Source organism: Erinaceus europaeus, chromosome 17 (genome assembly GCF_950295315.1).
Source record: "Erinaceus europaeus chromosome 17, mEriEur2.1, whole genome shotgun sequence".
Classification (NCBI taxonomy): Eukaryota; Metazoa; Chordata; class Mammalia; order Eulipotyphla; family Erinaceidae; genus Erinaceus; species Erinaceus europaeus.
The window spans coordinates 5,175,687-5,190,044 of record NC_080178.1 but is presented as its reverse complement, the minus strand read 5'-3'; the positions used below and the strand labels follow the sequence as shown (position 1 = coordinate 5,190,044).

Below are 14,358 nucleotides of genomic sequence, written 5' to 3'. Positions count from 1 at the left end.
TGGGGACTCTAGCCTGAGTTTCTCATCTTGAAGAAAGTTTGTGTTTGTGGTTTTAGGAGGACAAGTGTATTGTCTTGAGACTTTGTGACTGTCGCACTGACACTCATGCCCCATGATTCTGTCTTACAGCTGAACTGCTCATTTTCAGTGTTCCAATTGTCTATGAGAAGTACAAGGTAAGTGCTTGGCTATTTCTAATGCTGTTTCTGATCACATATGCCAGTAGTTGTCATTCCTGCAGTCTCATTTTGTAAGTCAGATGTTTTTAAGAAGTTTGTAGCAGTGATCTCCTCTTAAGGAGAGAAGCTGTCTATTCCAGAGAAGCTGGTAGGGTGGAGATTTATTATACCTTGTGGGCATCCTGATTTTATATTACACTGTCTATTTAAAAATCTTGAAATACCCCCGGCTGCCCACCTGCAGGGGAGTCGCTTCACAAGTGGTGAAGCAGGTTTGCAGGTGTCTGTCTTTCTCGCCTCCTCTCTGTCTTCCCCTCCTCTCTCCATTTCTCTCTGTCTTATCCAACAATGATGACATCAATAACAACAATAATAACTACAACAATAAAACAACAAGGGCAACAAAAGGGAAAATAAATAGGTATTTTTTTTTTTAAATCTTGAAATAGGGGCCGGGTGGTGGCGCACCTGGTTGAGCGCACACTTTAATCTTGAAATATATTATAGCTTAGTAAAATCTGGGTGGGTGTAAAAAGAGACTTCAAGTGGTCCGGGAGATAGCACAGTGATAAAGCTTTGGACTCTCAAGCATGAGGTCCCGAGTTTGATCTCCGTCAGCACATGTGCTAAAGTGTTGTCTGGTTCTTTCTTTCTCATAAATAAATGAAATATTTAGAAGAGAGAGAGAGAGAGAGACACTTCAACTAGATGAGGGTGCTGTGGGAACTGTCACTGGGGAACCGATGTCCGCGTGGTGGGAGGTCACACATAATGTGCATTTGTGCTATGAGACTCTCTTCGTTTCTTTTTTCTTTTCTTTTTATTAGTGCAGTATATTTATTAGAGAGGGGAGAAGGTGATAGAAAGGGAGAAAGAGACACACCTGCAGCTCTGCCTCACCTCTCGTGAAACTTTCTCCCTGTACACGGGGACACTGGGGGCTTGAACCCGGGTCCTTGAGCATTATAGCATGCACTCTCTACTGGGTGTGTCACCGCCTGGCACTGAGATTCATCTTTAAGCATTCTCTTATCCATCAAATGACCCCACTTAGAGCCTTTGTTTAGTTTTGTTTTATATCAGTAAGAGAGAGACAGAGAGAGGCGCTAGCGGACTCCTCAGTCCTGGCTTACTGTAGCAGGGAGGGTTGAACCTGAGACTCTGAAGCCTCGAGCATGAAAGTCTTTTTGCATAACCATTATGCTGTCCCCTCCCCCAACTTGGAGCTTTTTAAAAAAAAAAAATTTTTTTTTTTAATTTATTTTCCCTTTTGTTGTCCTTGTTTTGTTGTTGTAGTTATTGTTATTGTTGATGTCTTTCATTGTTGGATTGAGGACAGAAATGGAGAGAGGAGGGGAAGACAGAGAGGGGTAGAGAAAGACAGACACCTGCAGACCTGCTTCACCGCCTGTGAAGCGACTCCCCTGCAGGTGAGGAGCCAGGGGCTCGAACCAGGATCCTTACACTGGTCCTTGCGCTTTGCACCACGTGCCACATGCGCTTAACCCGCTGTGCTACCGCCCGACCCCCTACTAGGAGCTTTTGATATTACATAAATTAGCCTTATTTAGCAACCATAAAACACTGTTAATTGGGAGTTGGGCGGTAGCACAGCAGGTTAAGCGCACATGGCGCAAAGCGAAAGGACCACCATTAAGGATCTGCAGGTGCCTGTCTTTCTCTCCCCCTCTCTGTCTTCCCCTCTTCTCTCCATTTCTCTCTGTCCTAGCCAACAATGATGACATCAATAACAACAATAACTACAACAATAAAAAACGAGCTTGTGGGTAACAAAAGGGAAAAAATAATAAATAAATAAATAAATAAAACATTGGTAATTACAGAATGGATTCCCTAAGTTGCACATACGGTTTTAGTATTCAGGAAAGTTCCTACTCCAGTATCTGACAGATAAGCCTTAACCTGTGCAAGAGAAACGAGTGGCTTCAGCTGTAGGAGTGTAGACCATTTATAGCAAAACTTAAGTTTGGGAATTAAAATTTGAGCACTTTCGTGGTACAGAAGGCGGCACAGTGGATAAAGCGTTGGACTCTGAACCATGAGGTCCTGAGTTTGATTCCTGGCAGCAGATGGCGCCAGAATGTGATGTCTGATTCTTTCTCTCTCCTCCTGTCCTTCCCATTCATAAATGAATAAAATATACCTTTTTTTAAATTGGAATACTGGAGGGGCCGGGTGGTGGTGCACCTGGTTGAGTGCACATGTTGCAGTGCTCAAGGACCCAGGTTCAATCCCGTAGTCCCCACCTGCAGGGGGAAAGCTCTGTGAGTGGTGAAGCAGGGCTGCAGGTGTGTCTCTGTCTCTCTCCCTCTCTGTCTCTCCCTTCCTCTCAATTTCTGACTGTCTCTATCCAATAAACAAATAAAGATAAAAAAAATTTTTTTAATTGGAGTACTGGGAGTCGGGCAGTAGCACCGTGGGTTAAGCGCAGGTGGCGCAAAACACAAAGACCAGCGTAAGGATCCCAGTTCGAGCCCCTGGCTCCCCACCTGCAGGGGAGTCACTTCACAGGCGGTGAAGCAGGTCTGCAGGTGTCTTTCTCTCCCCCTCTCTGTCTTCCCCTCCTCTCTCCATTTCTCTCTGTCTATCCGACAATGACGACATCAATAACAACAATAAGAACTACAACAATAAAACAACAAGGGCAGCAAAGGAGAATAAATAAATTTTTAAAAATTGAGTACTTTGAAAAATCAAGCATTACTTTCATTGTTCCAGAATTTTAGTAGTTTTAAAACTGGGTGTGTTAGATAAAAGCACACTGCGTTCCGGGGACTCCTGGGGTGTGTGTGTGTGTGTGTGTGTGTGTGTGTGTGTGTGTGTGTCACTGAACCGCTTATTCCTTCTTTTAAGACCCAGATTGATCACTATGTCAGCATCGTCCGAGACCAGACCAAGTCGATTGTTGAAAAGTAAGTACATTCACAAGCCACCTGCAGCATGGCACATGCACACCCCACTCCGGCTGGTTTGATTTGATTTGATTGAATAGAGACAAATATAGAGGGAAGGGAAGATAGAAAGGAGAGGGGTGAGTGGTTGCGCACTGGGTTAAGAGCGCATAGTACAAAGCACAAGGATCCTGGTTTGAGCCCCCCGGCTCCCCACCTACGGGGGGATCACCTCACAGGCAGTGAAGCAGGTCTGCAGGTGTCTGTCTTTCTCTCCTTCTCTGTCTTCCCCTCCTCTCTTAATTTCTCTCTGTCTTATCCAATAAAATTGAAAATAATATGTCTGCCAGGAGCAGTGGATTCATAGTGCAGCACTGAGCCCCAGCAATAATCCTGGATACAAAAAAAAAGAGAGACGGAACGAAGAAAGGGAGATACTTCCAGCCCTGCTTCACCACGTGTGAAGCTTTTCCCCTACAGGTCGGGGTACGGGGCTTGAACCCGGTCTTGCTCACTGTTTATTGTGTGCACTTAACCAGGGGCACACCACCTGGCCCATCCCATACTTAAAATATGCTGATGCCAGGAGTCGGGCGATATTTATTTACTTATTTATTCCCTTTTATTGCCCTTGTTTTATTGTTATTGATGTCATTGTTGTTGGTTAGGATGGAGGGAAATGGAGAGAGGAGGGGAAGACAGAGGGGGAAAGACAGACACCTACAGACCTGCTTCACCGCCTGTGAAGCAACTCCCCTGCAGGTGGGGAGCCGGGGGTTCGAACCGGGATCCTTACACTGGTCCTTGCACTTTGTGCCACGTGCACTTAACCCGCTGTGCTACCCCCTGACTCCCTTGGTTTTTTTTTTATGTCTCCTTGATACTTGATTCCTAGTTCCTTTTATGGCATTTGTGGATGGCTTAGCATCCCAGAGAACTGGACTCTGGCACAGACAGTAGGCATCTGTAGGCAGACTGTAGCCCCCAGTGAGAGATGCAGGAGGATCCGCCGTCTGAGAGCACCAGCTGCAGACTGAAAATGGGAGGATGGTTCTTCCGTCACCCCAGCAGCTCTAGTAGGGCTGCCTTCCACCATCATTGTGAAAGTAGAAACCCAGAACTCGTACCTGCGTTTACATCTTTTCTTTTTTTCCTCAATAGGATCCAAGCAAAACTCCCCGGAATCGTGAAAAAGAAGGCAGAATAAGTCCATGGAAAGCAGAAACGCAACAGTCAGTAAAACACCACTTGCTAGTTGTGATGCTGTTACTTGTACTATGAAGGAAGTGTTCTGTGTCAGCTTGAGCCTGCACTCAAACCTTTTAATCTTCGTTTGATGTCCCCCCCCCTTCTCCCTTTACCCCCAGTACCCCCAGTATCAAGCATAGTAATTGTTGGACTCAAAAAAAAAAAAAAGAATGGGTATCTTTCAGCACAGAGGAATGCAGAATCAAATGAATAGGCTTGGTGGTGTGGAGCTTCCCTCTAGCACGCTTTCAAGGGGGGGGTTGGAGGGAAGAGAGAGAAGACAGGACACAGCTTGGGCTTCTTCGGCTTTCAGAGACTCCAGCAGCCTCCCTTCATGGTTCTGCCTTCATTTTTAAGAAATATTGATTCACTTACGCAGAGATTATCTGGGGACAAGAGTGGGAGCCCTTTCCACGTCCCCACCCACAACGGTCATTGGTTTTTTCCTTCCTGCCCCACCTTGTGAGCAGCTGTCGCTGATACTCCTCTTCACTTAGTCACCGAAGCTCCCGACCCTCTGAATAACTCACAGGTGACAGGGAGAGAGTGAGGGCCTTGGTTTCCAGATCGCCGCTTGATACCCAGGAGTGGGAACGAAGGGCCCAGAGAGGGGTCCCCGAGAGCTGGCCCACGCTGCTCCCTCTCGATCCCCCCACCCCAGGCAGGAAAAGCTCCACCATTTGGGAAGATGGGTCCACGCCGGACCCCTTGGGACACCAGTTCTGGACATGCTGCCCTCCCCTCTCGTCCCCACCCACCTCACCCACGCTTACTAAGTATGGTTGTACTTTTCTTATTATGAAATAAATGTCTGTAACTGCTGTATACTGCTGTAAACTTGTTAGAAAACAAACAGTCTGCATGTGGGCTCCTCAGTTAGTTATTGTAATCCTATCTCTGTGGGGGGACATTCTCAAGAGGTGAATCACAAAGACATAAAAGGGCCTGTTCTCTCTTCCCCCCCAACTTCCGCCTTCCCACGCCGCATTGTTCCCCCCAGGACCAAAGCAAACTTGAGAGGAGCTGGGCTGTGGTGAGACCGACCACCAATCAGTGCACGTGTGAGGGAAGCGGCCTGTGTGGCCGTGGGCGGCTGGCACTTGAGCGAGCCAGCCAGCTTGTGGAGATGGCCGCTTTCACTTTCAGGCTCAGGAAGTGTCCTCGAGCCTCTATAGAAAGGATGCCGCTCCCTGGTCGGAGCAGTGGATCTAAAGGGCCAGGTCACGCTCCACGCTCCACACAGCTACAAGCCAGCAGGAACCACTCTGACACCAGGTCGAGGGGGGCTGGGAATCCGACCTCCGCCAGAGCCAGGTGCCTGTCCCTTCAGGCTGGGACTCCTAGTCAGGAGACTCCAGGGGGCAGAGCCACTGACTCTGAAGGTCAGCTCGGTGGAGGGAGAGAGCGTAGAAAGTTCTCTTTCTACTTTCTGGGGCAAGTTACTGAGAAGTTTGAGTAAGTGAAAGGCACCCTTGCCTTATTCCAATCTCTTCTCCCTTAGCCTTTTCTTTAGAGTCCCTCAGCCTGATTCCCAGTGGTGGTCGGAAGCGTGTTCTCATCTCCCTCCTTTGCTGTCCCAGGAAGTCGGTGCACCGACCCCCCCAAAGGGCTGTTCTGCACCCGGCGCCCCCACCCCCAGCTCTTTCGTTCTGTTATTGCCGTTTGGATGATGGCACAGATCTTTGTGCCACGTGGGGAAATTTTTTTTTTTTTAAGGAAAACCTTAGGTGAAAAATTACTAACGCTACTGTGTGCATATATGTGTGTGTGCAACATAAAATACAACAGCAGCTGAAGAGCTTGAATCTTGGTTCCTGTAAAGCTGAAAATTGATGTAATAATAATAATAATAAAGACAACACAGTGGTGTCATTCTGCTCCCTTTATTCTTTATACACAATTTGGGTAAAGGAAGAAGCGAACAAGGCTTCCACTGACCCCACCCCCACCCCACTTTTGAGGATTTCGAAAGCAGCTAAGAGTTGACACTGGTACTGACTCCCAAGATTGCAGGACTTTTGTAGGAGAGCAAAACTGTGAGAGGAGAGAAGAGACCCTCTAAGAGGTGACCTTAGGAGGAAGGTGGCGGGAGAGATGTGGGAGCCGCCAGAGGAGCCTGTCCCAGTCATGCAGACATGGAAGTTCAGATGCCTCAGGGAATTCCTCTTCCCCCAAAAAAACAAAAACAAAAAAAAGGCTTCCCTCACCCTCACACAGGATTTTTAAAAATTTATTCAACATACCTCTTAGAAAACGTAGGCTGAACTTTTAAAAAAAATAGTAATAGCTGATGCGAACAACTTCACAAGTACACAAACATCTGGATAATGTCGCTAACATGGTGTATAAATATGGACTCAGGGTAACATTTACATATTGGCCATAACAGCAAGCATACCATTAACAAAAACTCATGAAGAAAATCCACCAGGCAAGGAGACACAGCTGGACATGACCCCTGACCCAACAGGCCACAGCTGCAGGACAGGAATCACTGGTGGCACTTGGGACTTGAGCCTCAAGACTGGGAGAGCTGCTGGGCCCCAGCTGCTAATGACTGGGGAGGGGGGGGAGGTGGAATCTGCCTTTTCAGTAAGTTCCCAGGGCAGCCAGCTAGCTTAGCACTCACCCTGGGGCTGGCTCTCTCTGGCCTGGCTTAACTCTGAACCTGGCAGTGGAGTTCGGGTGGCAAAGTGAGTTGCCCAAGTGTGCCTACTGGGTTTTCTGAACGAGCAGAGAAAATAAAAGTGGCAGAATACTCATTTGGGATCTGAAAACATGGTGAAGTAAAGAGGCTGGCAGTGCCTTCTGTGATTCCTGTCCTCAAAACTTTTAATACTGTGTCCAACACTGGAAATTCGCTTTCCAGTCTACCAACAGCAGGTCCAGCTGAATCCCAGACGGCAGGACCATCAATACTTGCCCACCTGGGGGGGGGGGGGTAGGGGGAGAGCAGCCCCTGCCCCCTCAAGATGGGAGTCTGGCTGCAGGAGCTGCCCCACACTCATTCTGGGCAGACGTGCAGGCATGTGGCACCCCGGCTCGGCAGCCGGCAGCCCGCAGCTGTGCCTTTGGCAGGAGAGCTGGGACACCTTCCCAGGAGCTGGGGGCGGTGCAGATCTCTGCACTGTGCCTGGCCAGGCTGCGGTGACATCCGTTTCTGGCTTCCTATTAATTTACAGGTGAAAAGTTCGGGGAGGGTGTGTGTGTGGGGGGGGGGGGGGGTGAGTAGTGGCTGCTATTAATAGTTGATCTCCAAGGTGTTTCCAGCTCGGACAATCTTGAATTATATAAAAATGCTATAAAATGGTATAAAAATCCTATTCCCAAGCAGGGAGAGTCGAGGGGAACCGGGCCTGAGGCACTTGGCTCTGGCCTGGGCGAGGGCGGTTGGGGAGGACCGGCTTCCTCCACCCACGTTGGCAGCACCCCCCCCCGCCCAGGGCCCCAGCTGCCAGGGCCGCCGCCTCCAGGCCCAGCCCGCAAGCCCCACCCGCTGGCCCTCCCACTCTCAGGCTTCGAGACCCAGCCAAGGAAGCGGCCTCATCTGTGAAGAGCAGACGCTGGGGGCCGGGCCGGAGGGGGTCGTCGGGGCTCCGCACCCCTCCCCGCCTCAGCCCAGCTCCTTCCTTAAGGTCCTTCCTCCAGCGCCTCACAGCTTATCTCTGATACACGCATAATAAATAAGACATTTGCACATAGGGGTGGAGATGGTGGGGGGCGGGGAGGGGGGCTCGCTCCCCGCCCCAACCCTCTCCCCTTTCATAGAAAAACATTAAATACGGTTTCAAAACAAAATACAAAGCAAAACGGGGCCTGATCTCGGGGGCCCCCCAGTTCTCCACGGGAGAATGAATGTCCACATCCCTCTCGGACCTGCCTGGGAGATGGCGGGGCCCCTCCTGTCCCCGCTGAGCCGGGCCCGGGGCCCCAGGACTAAAGAGGGGGAGGGGGCGCAGGCAAGGCGCCCACAAAGGGGGGAGGGGGCGGGGAGGGAGGGGACGCGGCTGCAGCGCCACCTGCCGGGGCCACCAGCACCCGCCGCGCTTGGGGCAGCCGGAGGCCTTTCGCCGAGCAGGAGGGGAGCAAAGGAGAGAAAAAGTGCTGATCCCGTTACAAAACCAGGGTCCGAGCGGCGGGGATGCGGGGCTCCGGCCAGGCTCCAGCCCCCACCCCGGCCCCGTGGGCCTCGGGGACGGCGCCCGGAGCTCCGGCAAGACCCACCCGGGAGCCTCGCAGCACAGCGCGGCCCCGCCCCGCCCCCTAATACTGACAGTCGGCGCCCCCTGCCGGCCAGGCTCGGCAGCTCGGGTGCAGGCGCCGCGGCGGCCCCGGGAGCGGGAGCGGGAGCGCGGGCCCGTGTCCGCCCGGCCGGCAGGGGGCGCCCGCTACGCGCGGCACACGGCGCCCGCCTTGAGGTCCGGGGCGCCGTCGCGGGGCGCGGGTGCGGGCGGCCCGAAGCCCTCGTGGCCGTAGCAGCGCAGCGCCGCCTCCTCGTAGGCCTCCAGGATGGTCTGGCGCTCCTCGGGCGTGAAGTCCATGGAGAAGGGGTGCACCTGCAGGATGTGGCGCTTGATGGTGCTCACCTTGAGCGTGGCCAGCGCGCCCCCGCACACCATGCACACCAGCCCGCGCCGGCTGCCGTCGTAGTCCATCAGGTACTCGCCCCGCCAGCGCGGCTGGTAGTTCCGCCGCTGCTCGCGGCTCCGGGGCGGCGGGGGAGGCGGCGGGGGAGGCGGCGGGGGCGGCGGGAAGGCCAAGCCCCGGGGCTCCGGGCCCGACTCGTCGTCTTCCTCCTCCTCGACCGGCCGCTCCGACGGCTCCCCGGGGGACAGCGGGCCGTCGCCTGCGAAGGGACAACGGGCTGCGTTGGGGGCCGGGCACCCGGCTTAGCACATATGCAACCACGCGCGAGGACCCGGGTTCGAGGCCCCGCTCCCCACCTGCGGCGGGGGGGGGAGCACTTCAGGAGCGGTGGAGCCGGTCTGCGGGTATCTATCTCCCCCTCCCCTTGCAGTTTCTCTCTGTGCTGTCGAATGAATAAATAATGAAAGAAATCGGCCACGGGGTGCGGTGGATTCGCAGTGCTGGCACCGAGCCCCGGCAGTAAGGCTGGTGGCAAAAAAAAATCGGCTGGGGGGCGGCGCTCGGCCCTCCAGCCCCTGCCTGACCGGCCCGCCTCCAAACCCCCAGCCCCGCGGGTGGGCGGCCTTGGCACCCCGTTCGCCTTGGCTCCAGGAGCCCGCGGGGAGCAGGCGGGGGCGACATGGAGGCCGGTCCGAGCGCGGCCAGCGCGCCCCGCACCCCGCAGCCACCTCCCCGCGCTCCCGGCCCCGCCCCAGCGCCGCCTCCGCCCGCTCGCCCGCCCGCCCGCCCGGGCCTCCGAGGGGCCCAGCCAGCCTCTTCCTCTACAGGAGGGGGTGGGGGACGCCTAGTCGGGTTCTGGGGGCTGAAGTCACCCTCTGTTGGGGGAAGGGGTGAGAGCGGGACTCAGCCTGCGGGGCTGGTGTGCCAGAACCCAGGGGGAGGGGGCTTGCTCTTCACCCCTGCCCCCCAGCCCGAGGCCCCCGCCGGTGTGCGCGTGGGATGGGGGAGCCCCTCCGGTCCAGGCCAGATGGCCGGACGCCCTCCTAGCTGGGTCGCTATCGCCCCGGGCTGGGCCTCGCACCTGCTGGGGGCTGGCTGAGCTCCGGCAGGGGCTCGGACTGGCCCCCCCAGGCCTGCAGCAGGGCGCGGCGCTGGGGGCCGCTGAGCCCCAGGGAGCTGGGGTGCGCCTCCAGCATGTGGGCGCGGATGTCGTCCAGGTGCAGGCTGGGCAGCGCGTGGCCACAGGCCATGCACACCAGCCGGTTCCCCCGCGGGTCGTAGTCCACCAGGCACTCGGCCCGGAGCCAGTTCTGCAGGGACTCCTTCAGCCTCCGCTCCAGGCGCCGGGCCCCCAGCCCCCGGCTGCCCCCAGCCCTCCGGGAGGCCGGGGAGAGGCCCCGGTGCCGCCGCCGCCGCCGCCGCCGGGCGCGGGGGGCCGCTAGGCCCCCCAGTCGCTGGCACCGGCTGCCCCCCTCAGCGAGGGCTTTGCCTGAAAGGGTTGGAGGGAAGGAACTGAGAGGCTGGTTCTCTGGGAGGGGACCCTTCCCCATCACAGCCAGGCCATCCTCAAGCCTCTCCCTCACTCTCCTCTGAGCCCCTCCAGCCCCCTTCCCTCCTCCCCCAAGACCATCTCTGTCCCTCCCCCAGAGCCCCCCCTTCCCCGTGTGTCCCTCCAGCCTCCACTGTGGACCCTTCTCAAACCGCAGATGTCACAGCTGACTCAGGGAGGCTGCAGGTGCCGCCCCCACCCCCACTAAGCAAAGCCCACCCAGTGCAGCTCAAGACATCAGACTGGCACAGAACCCAGCTCCTGCAACTGCCCTCCCCCCAGACCCCTGCCTCTCCCTGTCTCTAGTTACCTGGGCCCTTGGGTGAGCTAGCCTGGAGGTTGGCCCCCTCCTCTTCCTCCTCCTCCTCCTCCTCCTCTTCCTCCTCGGCCCCCGGGGCTCCCAGGCCCTCCGCCTCTCCGCAGGCCCCCAGCCCCAGGTGGGCGTCCCAGCTGTTGCTGATGACCTCCTTCTCTCGGGGACTCCAGTGCAGGGAGTAGGGGTGCTTCTGGCGGATGTGGCGCTTGATGGTGCTGAGCTTGAGCGTGGCCAGTGAGCTCCCACACACCATGCACACCATGCCGTGCCGAGCGGGGTTGAAGTCCATCAGGTACTCCAGCCGCCAGTGGTCGTGGTAGTAGCGCCGGTGGTCTCGACCGGGGATACGGCTCTTCCCAGGCCGAGAGGCCCGGGCCTCACTGTGGTCCGCGTACTTCCTGCCTGAAGCCACTGAAGCCCTGGCCTTGGGGGAGGGCAGGGGGGCGCTCCCCCAGGACCCCAAGGCGCCCCCTTCCAGCTGGAGATCTTGCCCTGAAGAAAAGGTGTGTGAAGGGGGGGGTGACAGTTTCTTTATCTCTTGATTTCCAGACACAGAACCCAGAGGGTTTTGCTTTGGGGGAGACTGCAGCAGGGATCTTGGGGGGAGTAGGGTGTCAGGTTAGAGAAGGGTGGGTTAGCGGTAAAAGACGGGGGGGGGGGGGGGGGGATAAGGCACCCAAACCTGGACCCTCCTCAGAAAGCCAGGAGCCTTGGAGAGAGGCTTCAGGATGAACACAGATGCAGAGGCTTGAGGGGCCTCTGGGGTGCGAGTGGGGAGGCAGGCGGCTGAGTGGGGGTGGGGGGGGCCTTTTTGGATGAGAGCTGCGGGGTGAAGCCAGGAGAGCTGCTAGCGGGGCCGCAGCGGCCAGCGCAGAGCGAGAACAAAGGGGCATCTGTCTGAAGCCGGGCTGCACACACGGACCCACCCGCTGAGGCCCCCAGCCAGCCAGGGGGGCCCCACCCAGACGGGACTCCCAGTCTCCAGTCAGGCCTCCAGTGCAGCCCATCCCGGGGGTGGGGGCCTAAGAGATGTCCCCATGGAGGCATCCCCCACAAAGCTGTGAGCATCTCCAAGGGGAAAGCCCCCCCCTTCCAGGACCCTGACTGCTCCAGGGTCATGGGGAGCCCCCCACACACACACTCCTGGAGAGGGGTCGCCAGCAGGGCCCAGCGCAGGGGTCACAGAAGAGCTGCAGCTGGGAGTGGCCACTAGGCGCGAGGGGCCCAGGAAGTCTTTCTGGGATTTATTTTTTGCGCTGGCAGGAAGCCGGCCTCTGCCTAGTAAGCAGAGGCGCCCCATGGGCGGGGACGCAGTCCACTGTTGGGGGGGGGGGGCTCCGTTCTGCCAGACAGAAACCCCGAAGCTTCTCACTCTCCTTGCAGGCAGGACCCTATTTTCTTGATTTATTATCTTTTATTTTGGTCATTACTGGGGCTTCATCGCCGTGCGGTGACTTTTTCAGATGGAGACAAAGCGGCGGCGGGGTAGGGGAGAGGGAGAGAGACCACAGCAGCAAAGCTCCCTTCAACCCAGCAGGGGCTGAGACAGAACCAAGGGCTGGCACATGGCAAAGCAGCGCACTACCCAAGTGAGCTATGCCACCGGCCTGGGGGCCCTCTTCTTTTTTTTTGGGGGGGGGCTGGGCACAGAAGCAGAGCCCTCTGGCCCGCCATTGTCCCCACTGTCCCCACGGAGAACCGCAGGGTCAGGGAAACAAAAGACAGGATGGGGAGAGGGAGCGGGGACCACCGTGGTTTAACAGGGGCCACCAGCCATGCATTGGCTTGAGACGCAGAGAGACCTGGGTTCGAGTCCTGGGTTTAGGGGAGAACCCGACTGTGTGACCTCTGACCGGTCACACGCGTGTCTGGGCCTGAGCGCCTTTGTCTGCAAAGGCACCGGGGCTAACGGGTGTCTCAGCATCCTTCCAGCGCTCCATCCCCGCGTGTCTGGCGGGGCCTGGCCCTTTAAGAGTGGGGGGAAAGGGGAGGAGCCGAAATTAAAAAAAAAAAAAAAGATGGGGAGTTTCTGGGAGGGGAGCCCAGTGATCTGGCCAAGTCTCCCCAGCGGGGCGAGAGTCATTTTTTATTTATTTGTTTTTGGTGGTGGTGGGGGGGTGCTGAGGGCACTGGGGTGCGGGATGCAGCCAGCCTGCTCGGGGTGTGTGTGTTGAGGGGGTGCAGGCTGGTCCCCCGGCGGGTGACACATTGTGACAAAACTGGCCCCCGGGAGAAGGGGGGCGCGGCCGGCCTTTGCGGGGCGCCCATCCCGCAGCAAACTGCGCGCCCCGGAGGAGGGGGGCTGGGGCCCCCGGGTGGAGGGGGGCGCAGCTGTGGTCCTTGGAGAAAGAAGCAGGGACCCCAGGGCGGCTCCTGCGAGCTGCCAGCGCGCGGGGCCACGAGGGGGCCCGGGGACCCCGACTTTGCGGAACTCCCGTGCGGCTCCCCTGGGGCTGCCCTGGGGCGCGGGGTCCGAGGTGGGGGGGGTGGAGACCCCAGAGCCTGCAGCGGCTGCGTGGGGGCCGAGGTCCCGCAGCCGGGCCCCGGGGGGGGGCCCTCCGGCCAGGCCTCCCGGACTAGCCCCCCACCCCACCCGTCACCCCCCACCCCGGGGAGCCGATCCGCCCGGGGGACCGGGCAGGGGGCGCCCCCGCTGGGCCTGCAGTGCCGATCGGCGCCCGCCAGGGGGCGCCCCCGGCCGCCCTGCCCGGGTCCCCCCCTTTGTTCGGCGGCGAGAGGGGCCCCGAGCCCGCAGCCCCCCGACCCCCCGCGCCCCGCCACCCCCGGGCCCCGCCGCCCGCGCCGCTCTCACCGCCGTCGTCGTCCTCGGGCTCCGCGCCGCCGCTCGCTCCGCAGGCCGGCAGCCGTCGGCCCCGCGCCGAGGCCCCCGCGGGCCCCGCGCCGCCCCTGCCGCCGCCCCGGCCGCGGAGGTCCCCGCCGGGCTCCATGCTGCTGGGCGGGCGGCGGCGGCGGCTGTGGCGCGGCTGCACCGGGGTGGGGATTCCTGTCTGGGGCCCCTGGGGCTCCGGGGAGGGCTCCTGGGTAAATTTAAAGGGGCCGTGCGCTATTTCCTCCTGCCGGCTGGCGGGGGGCTGGAGGGGGGAGGCGGGCGGCCGCGCGCGGGGCCGGGGCTCCCGGGCCGGCGGGTGCCCGGGGCGCTCGGAGCTCCTCCCCGGCCGCCGCCGCCCGAGGGGCCCGGGGGCAGGCGGGGGTGCGCGGGCTGGGCGCGGGGCCCGGGCGCCCTCGGGGCATCGCCGCGCCGCCTGCGGGCGGGTCTGGGGGCGCTGCCGGCGCGGGCTGGGCGCGGGCCCCCGGGAGCCGAGTCTGGCAGGGGCCCCGGCGCTGCGCCCGCCGCGAGGGTGGAGCCCGGGGCGGCCGCGCCCCCTCCCGGGGGAGCCTCCGGGGCGCGACTTGGGGCTCCAGGGCGGGAGGGGCGGGCCTCGAGGCTGCGGGGGCGCTGCGCTGCGCTGCGGAGGAGGGGGGCGGTGGCCCCCGGCTGGAATCGCAGAGAAGGGCGGCGCCCCCCACCCCGTGCCCGGGACCCAGCCCCAGCGCCCCCTGTCTGGC

General features: G+C 58.9%; 2 protein-coding genes across 3 annotated transcripts in view; one reads left to right on the top strand and one right to left on the bottom strand.

The window, feature by feature from the left end:
- Positions 1–6,211, top strand: part of RTN3 (reticulon 3) — a 43,063-nt gene extending 36,852 nt beyond the window's left edge. The window contains exons 5-7 of one of the 2 annotated variants that reach the window (XM_007518537.3): positions 130–176; positions 3,054–3,112; positions 4,253–6,211. In XM_007518537.3, the coding sequence (XP_007518599.2) occupies positions 130–176; positions 3,054–3,112; positions 4,253–4,298 (152 nt within the window). In that variant the 3' untranslated portion in view covers positions 4,299–6,211. The remainder of the gene's footprint in view (positions 1–129; positions 177–3,053; positions 3,113–4,252) is intronic. The other variant, XM_016186222.2, reaches the window with a different exon arrangement.
- Positions 6,212–8,406: 2,195 nt separating this feature from the next.
- Positions 8,407–14,102, bottom strand: ZFTA (zinc finger translocation associated). The gene is made up of 4 exons (XM_060176184.1): positions 13,604–14,102; positions 10,786–11,283; positions 10,008–10,415; positions 8,407–9,185 (listed from the first exon to the last, which is right to left on the bottom strand). Exons 1-4 carry the CDS (start codon positions 13,737–13,739, stop codon positions 8,728–8,730), a joined length of 1,500 nt encoding a protein of 499 aa, XP_060032167.1. The 5' UTR covers positions 13,740–14,102; the 3' UTR covers positions 8,407–8,727.
- Between the last annotated feature and the right edge of the window lie 256 nt (positions 14,103–14,358).

What these genes read in the sequence shown, in the direction of transcription:
- ZFTA (XM_060176184.1), bottom strand. Translation starts at nt 13,739, where the DNA reads ATGGAGCCCGGCGGGGACCTCCGCGGCCGGGGCGGCGGCAGGGGCGGC. An exon ending in GCCCGAGGACGACGACGGCG is followed by an intron (nt 11,284 to 13,603) that starts GTGAGAGCGGCG and finishes CCTTTTCTTCAG; the next exon opens with GGCAAGATCTCCAGCTGGAA. An exon ending in GCTCAGCCAGCCCCCAGCAG is followed by an intron (nt 9,186 to 10,007) that starts GTGCGAGGCCCA and finishes GTCCCTTCGCAG; the next exon opens with GCGACGGCCCGCTGTCCCCC.